This window comes from Sesamum indicum, linkage group LG10 (genome assembly GCF_000512975.1).
Source record: "Sesamum indicum cultivar Zhongzhi No. 13 linkage group LG10, S_indicum_v1.0, whole genome shotgun sequence".
Taxonomy (NCBI): Eukaryota; Viridiplantae; Streptophyta; class Magnoliopsida; order Lamiales; family Pedaliaceae; genus Sesamum; species Sesamum indicum.
This window is the reverse complement of record NC_026154.1, coordinates 2,191,576-2,203,238: the sequence shown is the minus strand read 5'-3', so window position 1 is coordinate 2,203,238 and position 11,663 is coordinate 2,191,576. Positions and strand designations below refer to the sequence as shown.

Here is an 11,663-nt window from a genome sequence, read left to right as displayed (position 1 = left end):
CCCCCCCCCCCCCCCCCCCCCCCCCCAAGATGGAGCCGAGGAAGAGAGGCCCAGCTTGGATAGGAATAGAGCAAAATTAGCAGTAGGAAGAGACTTGATAAAGAGATCGGCAATTTGATCAGACCTAGAAATTGTAAAATAAGGGAACAAGGGGACATAGAACAGAATGAAAGCTCAAAAGCCTAAAGACCCAAGGCCTACTAAGACCAAAAGCCACAACCACTTCACGATTGCACAAATCGCTCAAAGCCACAAAGGCATATAGAACCACAAAGGCTCAACCAATATCCACAAAGGCTTATAGAACCACAAAGGTTTTTGCCACTAAGGCTTTCAGAGAAGGAAGAAGGAGATCATCAGCGTTCGATTTTGTCAAAGTTCGATCGATGAAACACAGTTTCATTTTCTCACGCAGTGCTCGTTTAACTCCAAAACTCCAATTCAAGTAATTGTTCCCGGTAAGAGGTGCACTTACTAGTGTCATCCCTGGGTGATCCGACTTATGAAGTTGCAATCTCTCAAGTAGCGTTGAAAAGGTAGACATCCCCGCCATTAGTAATCAATCTCGTAAAGATATATTGTGTTGAGAATCAGTTAACAGGGGTGATATCCAGAGACCTTTATGGCTCTGATACCATGTGAAGAATTTGAGGGATGGAAACGGAGTACATTCATGGCAGTAAATTAAAGAATGAAAAGAAGGAAAAACTATGCTTAATTTATTTATCTAAAACTCAAGTACTGAAGTTACAGAGATGTGAAACTATATATAAATAATAGAGTTTTAGCTAAAAGAAAAAACTAACTCACTTTGGACTCTAGTTGTCAACAGACTCAATAAAAATTAAATGCTAGAATACTAATAAAAACCAAACACTGGGAACAAAAAGATAAGTACAAGCAGAACTTGCTTCAGGATCCCTCTAGTTGCATTCTTCTGGTCGTTACAAAGCTAACACGGCCAATCAAAAAATTATAGTAAATTTATATCGGAAAAAATTTGTACTGTTGTTTGTAACAACCAATGCAATTATATATTTAAAACAATCTTTGGACTAAATTTTGGAATGGTGAGTCCAAAAAAAGAGCCCTTCCAAATTGTAATAACAATTATATATGTATTATACAAGTATACATACGATTAGAGATTGGTAAAATTTGGAAAATACATGAAATGAAGGGAAAATTGTAGTTTAGATCAAATTAAAACAATCACAAAGCAAGTATAATGTACTTGTTGATCATTTTTTTTTCACTATACATAAATCACAAAAAAAATATATTATATTTATTATATAATTAATCCAAATTTTATCGAATCAAATTCAAGTTAAATAGACTGATGTCTTAATTAAGAAGAACTTTTAAAGTTGACTGTCGACTTGGCCAGGACTTTTTAATAAAGTCTTGGTCAAGTTTGTTAATTAATTTTGAATAGGAGGGTAGAGCCACGGTCGGTACATGCACGCATTTCCACGAAATTATTCATGCTGGAAATCTCACGAGTTATAACCTGATTATTTATGTTTTCATTTTCAATTCAATTTTGTATAATTTTTTGTGTAAAATACAAATATATTTCAATTAGTTAATTTAATTATATTTTACATTGGATTATAGTACTGTTAAAGTAATGGCAAAATTATTTTTTTGGCGTTGTAACTTACTTTATTTATATATTTATATTTTTTTTTACGAATTGAGTCCTAAATAGATCATTTTTGACAAATTTAGTTCTGTATTGGCAATTTTAATCCCCTTCACGCTATAATATATGTTACTTTTTATCCTGTAATTATAAGTTGTTATGAATTGTCAATAAAAGATTAAATTTACCAAAGAAGGACCACATGTGAGATCTTCTGGACTAAATGTGTAAATTACACGTAGACCCCCTGTGGTTTGGGAATTACATTTAGCACCCCTAATGTTTGCTTTCATCTAACGAATAAGTCCCTCCATTGGTCAAAGTTCATCGAATTTGCTAATATTAATAAAAAAATCAGAAATAAATCTATATTTACCTCCGATTGATTTATTACTGACTTATCGCAGGTCAAATAAATCTTTGATCAAATTACCCTCCTATATTTTCACGCCTTAATGCATGCGAGGAGGCATATTTTCACCGTTATAAGGGTAGTTTAGTTAGAAAAAAATATTTGACCTGCAATAAATCAGTTTTAAATCAAGCAACGGTAAATATCACTTTTCATTCAATTTTTTATTAATATCAGCAAATTCAGTGAATTTTAACTAACAGAAGAGACTTATTTGTCAAACAGAAGCAAACTTCAAGGGTGCTAAATATAATTTTCTAAACCATAGAGAATTTATGTGTAGTTACACCAAACCGAAAGAAAAGAATGTAATTATTCCTATACATGTGTGAACAAACATTTTTTGGTAGGTTGAGATGATTTTATGTTGATTGTTAATGAACCTAAGTCTTATTTCTTGTGGCATAATGACAGGTAACAGATCTCCTTTGTGATATATGTATTATGCTAATAGGGTAACATATAAAAAAAAATGAAATTATTTGAATAAACTAAGGAGCTTTTCTTCATTATGAAGGTTTGGTATTGAATTCAATTAAAAATAAAATATGTGGTCAAATTAACATGTAATTGATTACATTGATAGGAATATCGTTTAAATGTTAATAACACTAACAAAAAAAATATTATTTTTCATTATGATTAATTATTGTGGCTAAGAGTAAACAATTATAGCAAATATTAATTAATTAATTATAGCTGCACAACAACCATTAATTATTATTTCTGTAGACATGTCAAAACATTAGCAACAGATAAAAACTATAGCAAATATTGATTACTCGTGATAAGAAATTAAGTTTTTTCATCGATTTTGTTTGATTATGATATATAATATTAATTTTTTACGATTTTAAGGTTGTAGTTAATTAATAGTGTGATTAAGGAATAATTCTTTTTTTTTTTTTTTTTGTAGTGTCACAATTAATCATTAATGAAAAGGAGATGATGATAGAACTAAATAGGCGGTGTGAACAAAAAGAAGTGTTAATTTGAATACATTTTATTTTCAAATGAATTCAGCACTTGTCTGAAGACGTATTTTATTTTTAATTGAATTCAATATCACAAATCAGAGTATCTATAACTTGTCATTATGCTTAGGTTCATTAGCAATCAACATCAAATGATCAAAGACTTATGTTACTAAGATTTCCAGCTGGAATAATTTCTTAATTTATTCTCTTTTATAGTATTTTGCTTCTCTTAACATAATATTTTTTGAAATATTGTCGTTTACTTCTAATAATGAAAATTGGAATTAATTTTAATAAGTTGAGATATATAAGAAATGAACAATTTGTGTTGAAAAGTTGTAAGGAATCCCTTTGGATTTGTGGATATTTATCTCATTTAATGTAAAATTATTGTAATTTATTTTATACAATGAGGTTATTAACTTTAGTTGTCAAAATTTGTGTTTGTTAAAATACCCTAATCATGTAATTATTTGAACACAAAATATTCATCATTTTGAATTATCAATATTTTTTTGTTCACCCACATTTACAATTAAAATATTTTAGTAGCTTCAATAAATTATTTGTCATATCTTCTTTCTCTTTCATTTACTTAAACAAATACATTTACTTCCCCCCAAAGCATATAAAAAAGAATCGTAGTTCAAGTTAATAAGAACAAAGAAATTTGTAAAAAAAAATTAAATTATAATTCTAAGTGTGGAGTAATGGGTAGTTAAGAAAAATAAAAAATACATAATTGTGACAATATTAGAAAATATTGAAATTACAAATCTGATCAATTTTTTTCTGAAGAGAAGAATTTGTTGACTCCAAAATATATAACAATATCAACAGTGTTTTGCTCCGTCATATCTTCACAACAAAATAAAATACACATTAAAATTAAAAATTTCAATAATATCATAATAAGATGTTCAAATTAACAAATAACAAAAAAATTTAATAAAAAATTGGAGAAGAATGCATTTACGAATGTAAGAGAGATGGTTTGAGTGTTTGCTGAAACACAAACGAGAATGAGAGAATAGAGTCCAGATTCTATAGTCCTGAGGCACCGCTGCTGATCAGGAAAGGTGTTGCAACACTGTTCCCACACAAAGGCAGGCTGCTTTGACCCATATTTTTTTTTTATTTTATTTTCAGCTAAGAACTGCTATCCCAAATTGCGGTTCTTAGCCTTTGTTTCTTTTTTTTTAATTAAAAAAATGGTAGCGCAATTTTACGTCGAGGTGTCATGAAATAATTTTTTAAAAAAAAAAAAAAAAACTGGCAGAACGTGGTCCTGTCTATATCTAACAATTTCAGATTCATCCCAATACTGAATTGTTTTTTATATTTTTTAAATAATTTTTCAGAAATTAATTAAAAGGTAATTTTAGATATTCAAAAATTGATACGATAAAAAAGTTATAAATATCTGGCCTAGAAAACTTTAATTTTTGTCTCGAAGATGAAATTTTTTCTTTCGTTGTTGAGAAGGCAAAAACAGTTTCATCTCAAATCATCGTGCCCTAGACGAAAAACTAAATTAAAATTGTGATTAAAAAGTTAGGCTATCAAATGATTTCAGTTTCATGAATATTATAAGGTAAAATATTTTTTAAAAGAATATTTTAGTAAAATTGTAAATTTTGGCTGGAAATTATCGTCAAATAAATTCTATCTTAGACAAATTTTATACTCTCACAAACATGTTTATATGTGTTTTCTTTTCTTTTTTTGCCTTTTCTAACAACCTCTTTAACTACTCCAACAATGTTTATATTGAATATCTTAAGGTTGGTAGGCTTTTCTAACTATCATTGTATTTGTACTTAATTTGGTTGTTAAATTTAGACTATATACGTTTGCTTTGTTTATTTATTACTGTAATCCTCATCACTGTTTCTAACTTTTTGCTACTAATTCTTTTATTAGGAAAATGGTAATATAAAATTTTATATTTTTACATCAACTTTTGAACAATATTTTCAAAATAAGAAAATATATAATTATTTAAGAAATTTTACAATATTTTTTATGAAATAATAATTAACTAATTTATTAATTATAAAATTACAAAAAATACATTTAACGAAAAACTAACTGAACAATTAACACAGATACACAGAATTTGGAGTGAGCGTAGGAAAATATATATTAAAATGGTTGGACCATCTGAAAAGTCCTTAATTAAGTCTTGGTCAAGTTTGTTAATTAATTTTGAATAGAAGGGTAGAGCGACGGTCGGTACATGCACGCATTTCCACGAAATTATTCATGCTGGAAATCTTACGAGTTACAACTTCATTATTTATGTTTTCATTTTCATTTCAATTTTGTATAGACTTTTGTGTAAAAATAAAAATATATTTTAATTAGTTTATTTAATTATATTTTACATTGAATTATAGTGTTAAAGTAATGGCAAAATTATTTTTTTGGTTTTGTAACTTTCTTTATTTACACATTTATGTTTTTCTGGCGAATTTAGTTCTAAATAGGTCATTTTTTATAAATTTAGTCCTGTATTTGCAATTTTAATCCCTTTCACGCTATAATATATGTCACTTTTTGTCCTGTAATTATAAGTTGTTATGAACTGTCAATAAAAGATTAAATTTACCAGAGAAGGACCACATCTGAGATGTTTTGGACTAAATGTGTAAATTACACATAGACCCCCTGTGGTTTGAGAAATTACATCTAGCACCCCTGATGTTTGCTCTCGTCTAACGAATAAGTCCTTTCATTGGTCAAAATTTATCGAATTTGCTAATATTAATAAAAAAAGTCAGAAATAAATCTTTATTTACTCCCGATTGATTTATTACTGACTTATAACAGGTCAGATGAATCTTTTTATGATCAAATTACCCTCCTATATTTTCACGCGTCAATGCATGCGAGGAGACATATCTTCACCGTTATAAGGATAGTGTAGTTAGAAAAAAAATGTTTGACCTGCAATAAATCAGTTTTAAATAAAGTAACGGTAAATAACAATTTTCATTCAATTTTTTGTTAATATCAGCAAGTTCAGTGAATTTTAACAAACGGATGAGACTTATTTATTAAACAGAAGCAAACATCAAGGGTGCTAAATATAATTTTCTAAACCATGAAGAATTTATGTGTAGTTACACCAAATCCAAAAAAAAGAGCGTAATTATTCCTATATACGTGTGAACAAACATTTTTGGTAGGTTTAGATCATTTTATGTTGATTGTTAATGACAGGTAAGAGATCTGCATTGTGATATACGTAATATGCTAATAGGGTAACATATATAAAAAATTGAAATCATTTGAATGAATTAAGCAGCTTTTCTTCATACTGCCTATCTTATTAAAAATAAAAATATGTGTTCAGATTAACATTTCTTTTTGTTCATACTGCCTATCTTATTCTTATCATCATCTCGTTTGTAAATGCAATTAATCATTATTAACAATTAAATTGAATTCCTATCAACATAATCAATCAAATGGTCAAAAGAAAAATATCAATTTCAATATCACAAAATATCAAGTGAGAATTTCGAAATATCACTTTAGAATATACATTAAATGACAACAACGATGATCGATCATGTTACTTATAATTATTAGGGACAAAACTCACGCACAAAGTCGTCATTATATATACGTAAATAAACAGATTTTATAGTAACAACAATATATATTATTTGTCGTTATTAGGTTGTGGATACTTTATATGTGTCATTAATTAATTTTAGTGTCAACTTTATGCACAATTTTCTATCACTAAATCTTAAAATACCTTTTTAGTCCCATAAAATAAGGGTAGAATTTATTTTGGTACCCAACTTTGATAGATATTACTTTTAATCCCATAAAACTCATAATCATGTATTTTTAATCACAAAAAATCACGTACATTTTCTATTAATATAAAAATAGACTAACACCCGCATACTCTAAAGCAAGCAAAAGGATGCTATCTATTATTTCTCATCTTCTCTATTTTTTGTATGTATGACGCAATGTATGATGAAATGATGAAGCTCAACTCATTGCATATTGGGAACCTTCCTGGAGTCACTCTTTACTTCAAATAAAGACAATAATAATATTTTATGTTGTCGATGCAGGAACACGGTTGTTAGAACGGGATCCCACGACTTCAACTATAAATAGAGCAAGATTTGGTTCATTTCCCTAGTGTGCATCAGCAAAAGAAGTAAAAATGGAGAATTCACTTCCTCTCAGTGATTGGCGTGTCAAGAACACTGAGCTAGTAATAAACAGGCTCCACGCTTTCCTTCATGGAATTGCTTTACTAGCCTTGTTTTACTACAGGCTCAGTTCCCTTACCCAAATCATCAAAACCAAGGACAGTACTGCTCTCCTTTTACCCCACATTCTCATCCTCATTTCTGAGCTCATACTGTCTTTCATTTGGCTTCTCAGTCAGGCCTCAAAATGGAAACCTGTTATTCGAAAAGCATACCCTGAAAGATTGCCGGGAGATGAAAAGCTTCCTCCCATTGATGTGTTTATATGCACCGCTGATCCTAACAAAGAGCCCTGTTTGGAAGTTATGAACACTGTCATATCAGCTATGACACTTGATTATCCTCCTGATAAGCTTCAGGTTTATCTTTCAGACGACGGGGGTTGTCTTGCAACTTTCCAGGCCCTTAAACAGGCTTGGAAATTCTCCAAGTCGTGGGTTCCATTCTGCAGAAAATATAAGGTGAATATTGCGTGCCCGGAGGCTTACTTTTTGACAGACGAAAGTGCTCCTGTTGCCATGTTCCATAGGACTGAGTTCATAGCTGAGAAGAAGGAAATCAAGGTTTGATATTTCGCTTTAATTAACTTAAACACTATTTCTTGAGTCCATGTGTTTTTATCAATCATACAAGGAAGTATAGTACATGTGTAGGACTCAGGGTATTTGGCACAATTTATTTAAAATATCACATAATTAAGTTCATAAAATAATATTATTCTAAGAGATATTTACGTTAGTTCATATTTATATATATTAAATTTTAATTTTGATTATATTTTATATTCTTTTTATTACTTCAAAATATTGAAATTAAATTTTATTTTTTGATAAGATTTGATTTCATCAAATTATATAAGTATTTTTTATAAAATGACTAAATTAATTCCTATCTAATGTGTCTCAATTGATTGCGCATTATATGCATTTATATATGTTAAATACATATATGTATTTAATCAAGAACATTGCAAAAAAGAATTATGTTTTGCAAGAAATTATCACATAGCATAAATCATAATTGCATTATATGTAATAGTAATAGTACTTTTATTGTGAAGGGAAAATGTTGGAAATGTCAAACAAACTTTCATCAATGTAGTACTTTTGTATCTATACATGTAATACATCTATGTATATGAATATATGAACTAACGTTGAAAATCCAAAAAGTACAAGCCTTAATTTGTATTTTTTTAATTTTCTAAATGTCAAGTTAAGTTTGCATAATTTTGAGCAGTTATGGAATCAACATGAAAGGCTCTAGGTATAGGGTACGGTAGGGCTTTTTATATAGGTATGGGTTTCAGAGTTATTTTTTAAGTATATTACCCTACCCATCCCATCGGCAAGCCTATATTTGATAATAATTATACAGCACCCTCCTAAAATTTGGTTGTATTGAAATGAATGCAGAAGAGGTACATGGAATTCAAGGAATCTGTGGCGAAAATCATTGCAGATGCAAGGATTTCTGTGAGCAGAGATCATCCGCCCGTAATTGAGGTATTGAAAATACTGTTTACAGAAGAATACAGTCTAAGAGATGGTGTTTCTTCTAATATATTTTTTCAAATTATTTATACAGGTGATTAATGATGCAAATGTTGATGGAATGGATTCGGACAAAAGAAAGATACCTCTTCTTGTTTATGTTGCTAGGGAGAAAAGGCCTTCTCATCCGCACCATTTCAAAGCAGGAGCACTTAACGTTCTTGTAAACTTTTTGGGCCTCTAAAAGCTCACAATTAGCATCCTTTTTCTTGTTATTTTTTTCTCTCAACTTTTTATTACTGTAAAATGATTTGCAGCTCCGAGTCTCTGCAATGATCAGCAATGCACCATACATTCTGATCCTGGACTGTGACATGTACTGCAACGATCCATCATCGGCCCGCCAAGCTATGTGCTTTCATCTCAACCCTGAATTATCCCCAAAGCTTGGTTTTGTTCAGTTCCCACAAAGATTTTACAATATCAATGAGACGGATATAAATGATGGGCAGCAAAGATCCGTTTGGGTAATGTTAACTGCGCGCAGTACTAATACTCTATTTGTCCTATTTATCAATTAACTCTCATAAGTTGGTTTTTTATCCGTATAAATCTCAGTCAAAATGGGAAGGCTTAGATGGGCTGGGAGGACCAATCTTATCTGGAACATGCTTTTATATAAAAAGGGAAGCACTTTGTGGAACTCAAAAATTTCGAGAGGGTAATGCCAATTCTACTGTTAGCAAGCTTTGAAACCATATGAGTGTTTGTATAGATACATTTACCCTTTGCTACTCCGTACAGATGTTGATCTTATCAAGTTGGAGAAGTGTTTTGGTTCATCCTACGAGTTCATCAAGTCAATAAGTATATATTACAGGCGGAATTATCAAATTGAACATGAGTTTGGTGAAAATAAAGTGCAGAAAGAGCTCCAATTGCTAGCTTCGTGTAGCTATGACAACGACACGAAATGGGGGAAAGAGGCAAGTTATATACATCATATTCCAAAAGTGAAGTGGAATTAAAGTTAAACATTTGAGAATTTTTATCTTTACAGGTGGGCTTCAGATATATCAGTGTGGTGGAAGACTATTTTACAGGCTTCATTTTACACTGCAAGGGCTGGATTTCTGTGTATTATGATCCTCCCAGGCCAGGTTTCTTGGGTGCAACCCCTATAAGTCTTAATGAAATTCTGGTTCAGCAAACGAGATGGAGCGTAGGCTTCTACCAAGTCACGTTGTCGAGGTTTTCTCCCCTCATATATGGACTCCTGAAAATGTCAACTTTTCATAGCATGTGCTATGCAGAATTTCCTTATAGCCAGTTTTATTTCCTATCCTTTTACGTTCTAGCCCTCATTCCTCAACTCTGCCTAATACGCGGCATTTCTCTGTACCCCGAGGTACTCATTGAAATGAATTCTTTATGAGTAGTTGATTACGCCTAAAAATTTTGAGAGCGTGCGACTTAAGTGACAAATTCGTGCTTGTTGACAGGTTTCAAGTCCGCTTTTCGTCGTCTTTTTGTTTATTTTCCTTTCAGCGCAACTCAAACACGTGCAAGAGGTGTTCGTGACCGGGCACTCAATGAAGACATGGGCGAACGAGCAAAGGATGTGGATGATGAAATCACTGACATCCTATTTATTTGCTGGACTGGAAGTTGCAATGGAGAAAATTGGGTTGACGGAAACCAGTTTTCTGCCAACCAATAAGGTGGTTGACGACCAGCAAACCAAATGTTACCAAATGGGAGTATATGATTTTCAAGCACCAGCTCGCTTCATGGTTCCATTGTGCAGTCTTTACATACTGAACGTTGCTTCATTTATCATTGGATTCGGAAGGATTTTGCAGACTCAGAAATGGGGTGAGATGCTTCTACAAGCTTTTATCCCGTTATTTGCGACGATTTTGCATTTCCCTTTACTCGAAGGAATGGTGTTGAGGCAGGACAAGGGCCGAGTTTCAGCATCTGTCTCTCTTCTTTCTGCTATAATTTCCACAACGTTGTTGTCTTTTGCATTGCTCCTCAATTACTATTAAGTTAGATTGTATGTATATGGTTATTACTTAAAAGCTTGTCAAAGTTTTATTTCAATGACCTATCAATCATGTCCGAAAAGTCAGATCTAAAATTTAGTACTAATCAAAAGGGTATTGGAGGATGTCTCATTATAGAGGTTTATAGAATTACATAAATTGCACCTTTGAGACGGTATTTGTTACTATATAAGTATTATTAATCTAATTAAATATTATAAAAATTATTCCAACTTAATAGAGTGTAAAGTGCGATTTTAACAAATCGTGGGCTTTGGCCACAGTACATCAAACCCTAGGGAAGCCTTGGGCCCGATTATTGGTCTACTTTTTAGATATTTAGTGCAAGAGAGGCTCAGCCCAGTTCGCTCATTGGCGATATTGGAGTCAGAAAATAAGCACAATTTTTGTCAATTGAGCCCAAATTAGACAGCGAAGTTAGATTTCATAACAATAAAATTATGAATTTCAATCATATCAATATTTGGGCTATGGTTCTATTTTAATAATATTTATTGATTAATTATGTATTTAATTGTTTATGAAGTTATGACTTGATGATTAAGATTGAAATTTAATAATTCTATTTAATTGTTGATTATAAAAAAATATTAAAAAATTGGATTATAATTACTTCTCAAAAGATGCACAGGTAGCATGATGGGTTGTTTGATTGGCTGGTGTTCTAAAAAGAAAGGTATAATTACATTGTTTTGATATAATTACACGTAAATTTTTTATAACTCGAAAAAAATTATATTTAGTATTTCTGACATTTGATTCTATCTAACATACAGATCAATTCATTACTCAAAATTTATCAAATTTACTGATATTAACA

At 30.8% G+C, this 11,663-nt stretch overlaps 1 protein-coding gene across 1 annotated transcript; it reads left to right on the top strand.

Moving 5' to 3' along the window:
* On the top strand, nucleotides 7,222-10,977 carry LOC105171678 (cellulose synthase-like protein G1). The gene is made up of 8 exons (XM_020697206.1): nucleotides 7,222-7,844; nucleotides 8,697-8,786; nucleotides 8,869-8,997; nucleotides 9,092-9,301; nucleotides 9,393-9,495; nucleotides 9,579-9,760; nucleotides 9,835-10,182; nucleotides 10,277-10,977. Exons 1-8 carry the CDS (start codon nucleotides 7,233-7,235, stop codon nucleotides 10,823-10,825), a joined length of 2,223 nt encoding a protein of 740 aa, XP_020552865.1. The 5' UTR covers nucleotides 7,222-7,232; the 3' UTR covers nucleotides 10,826-10,977.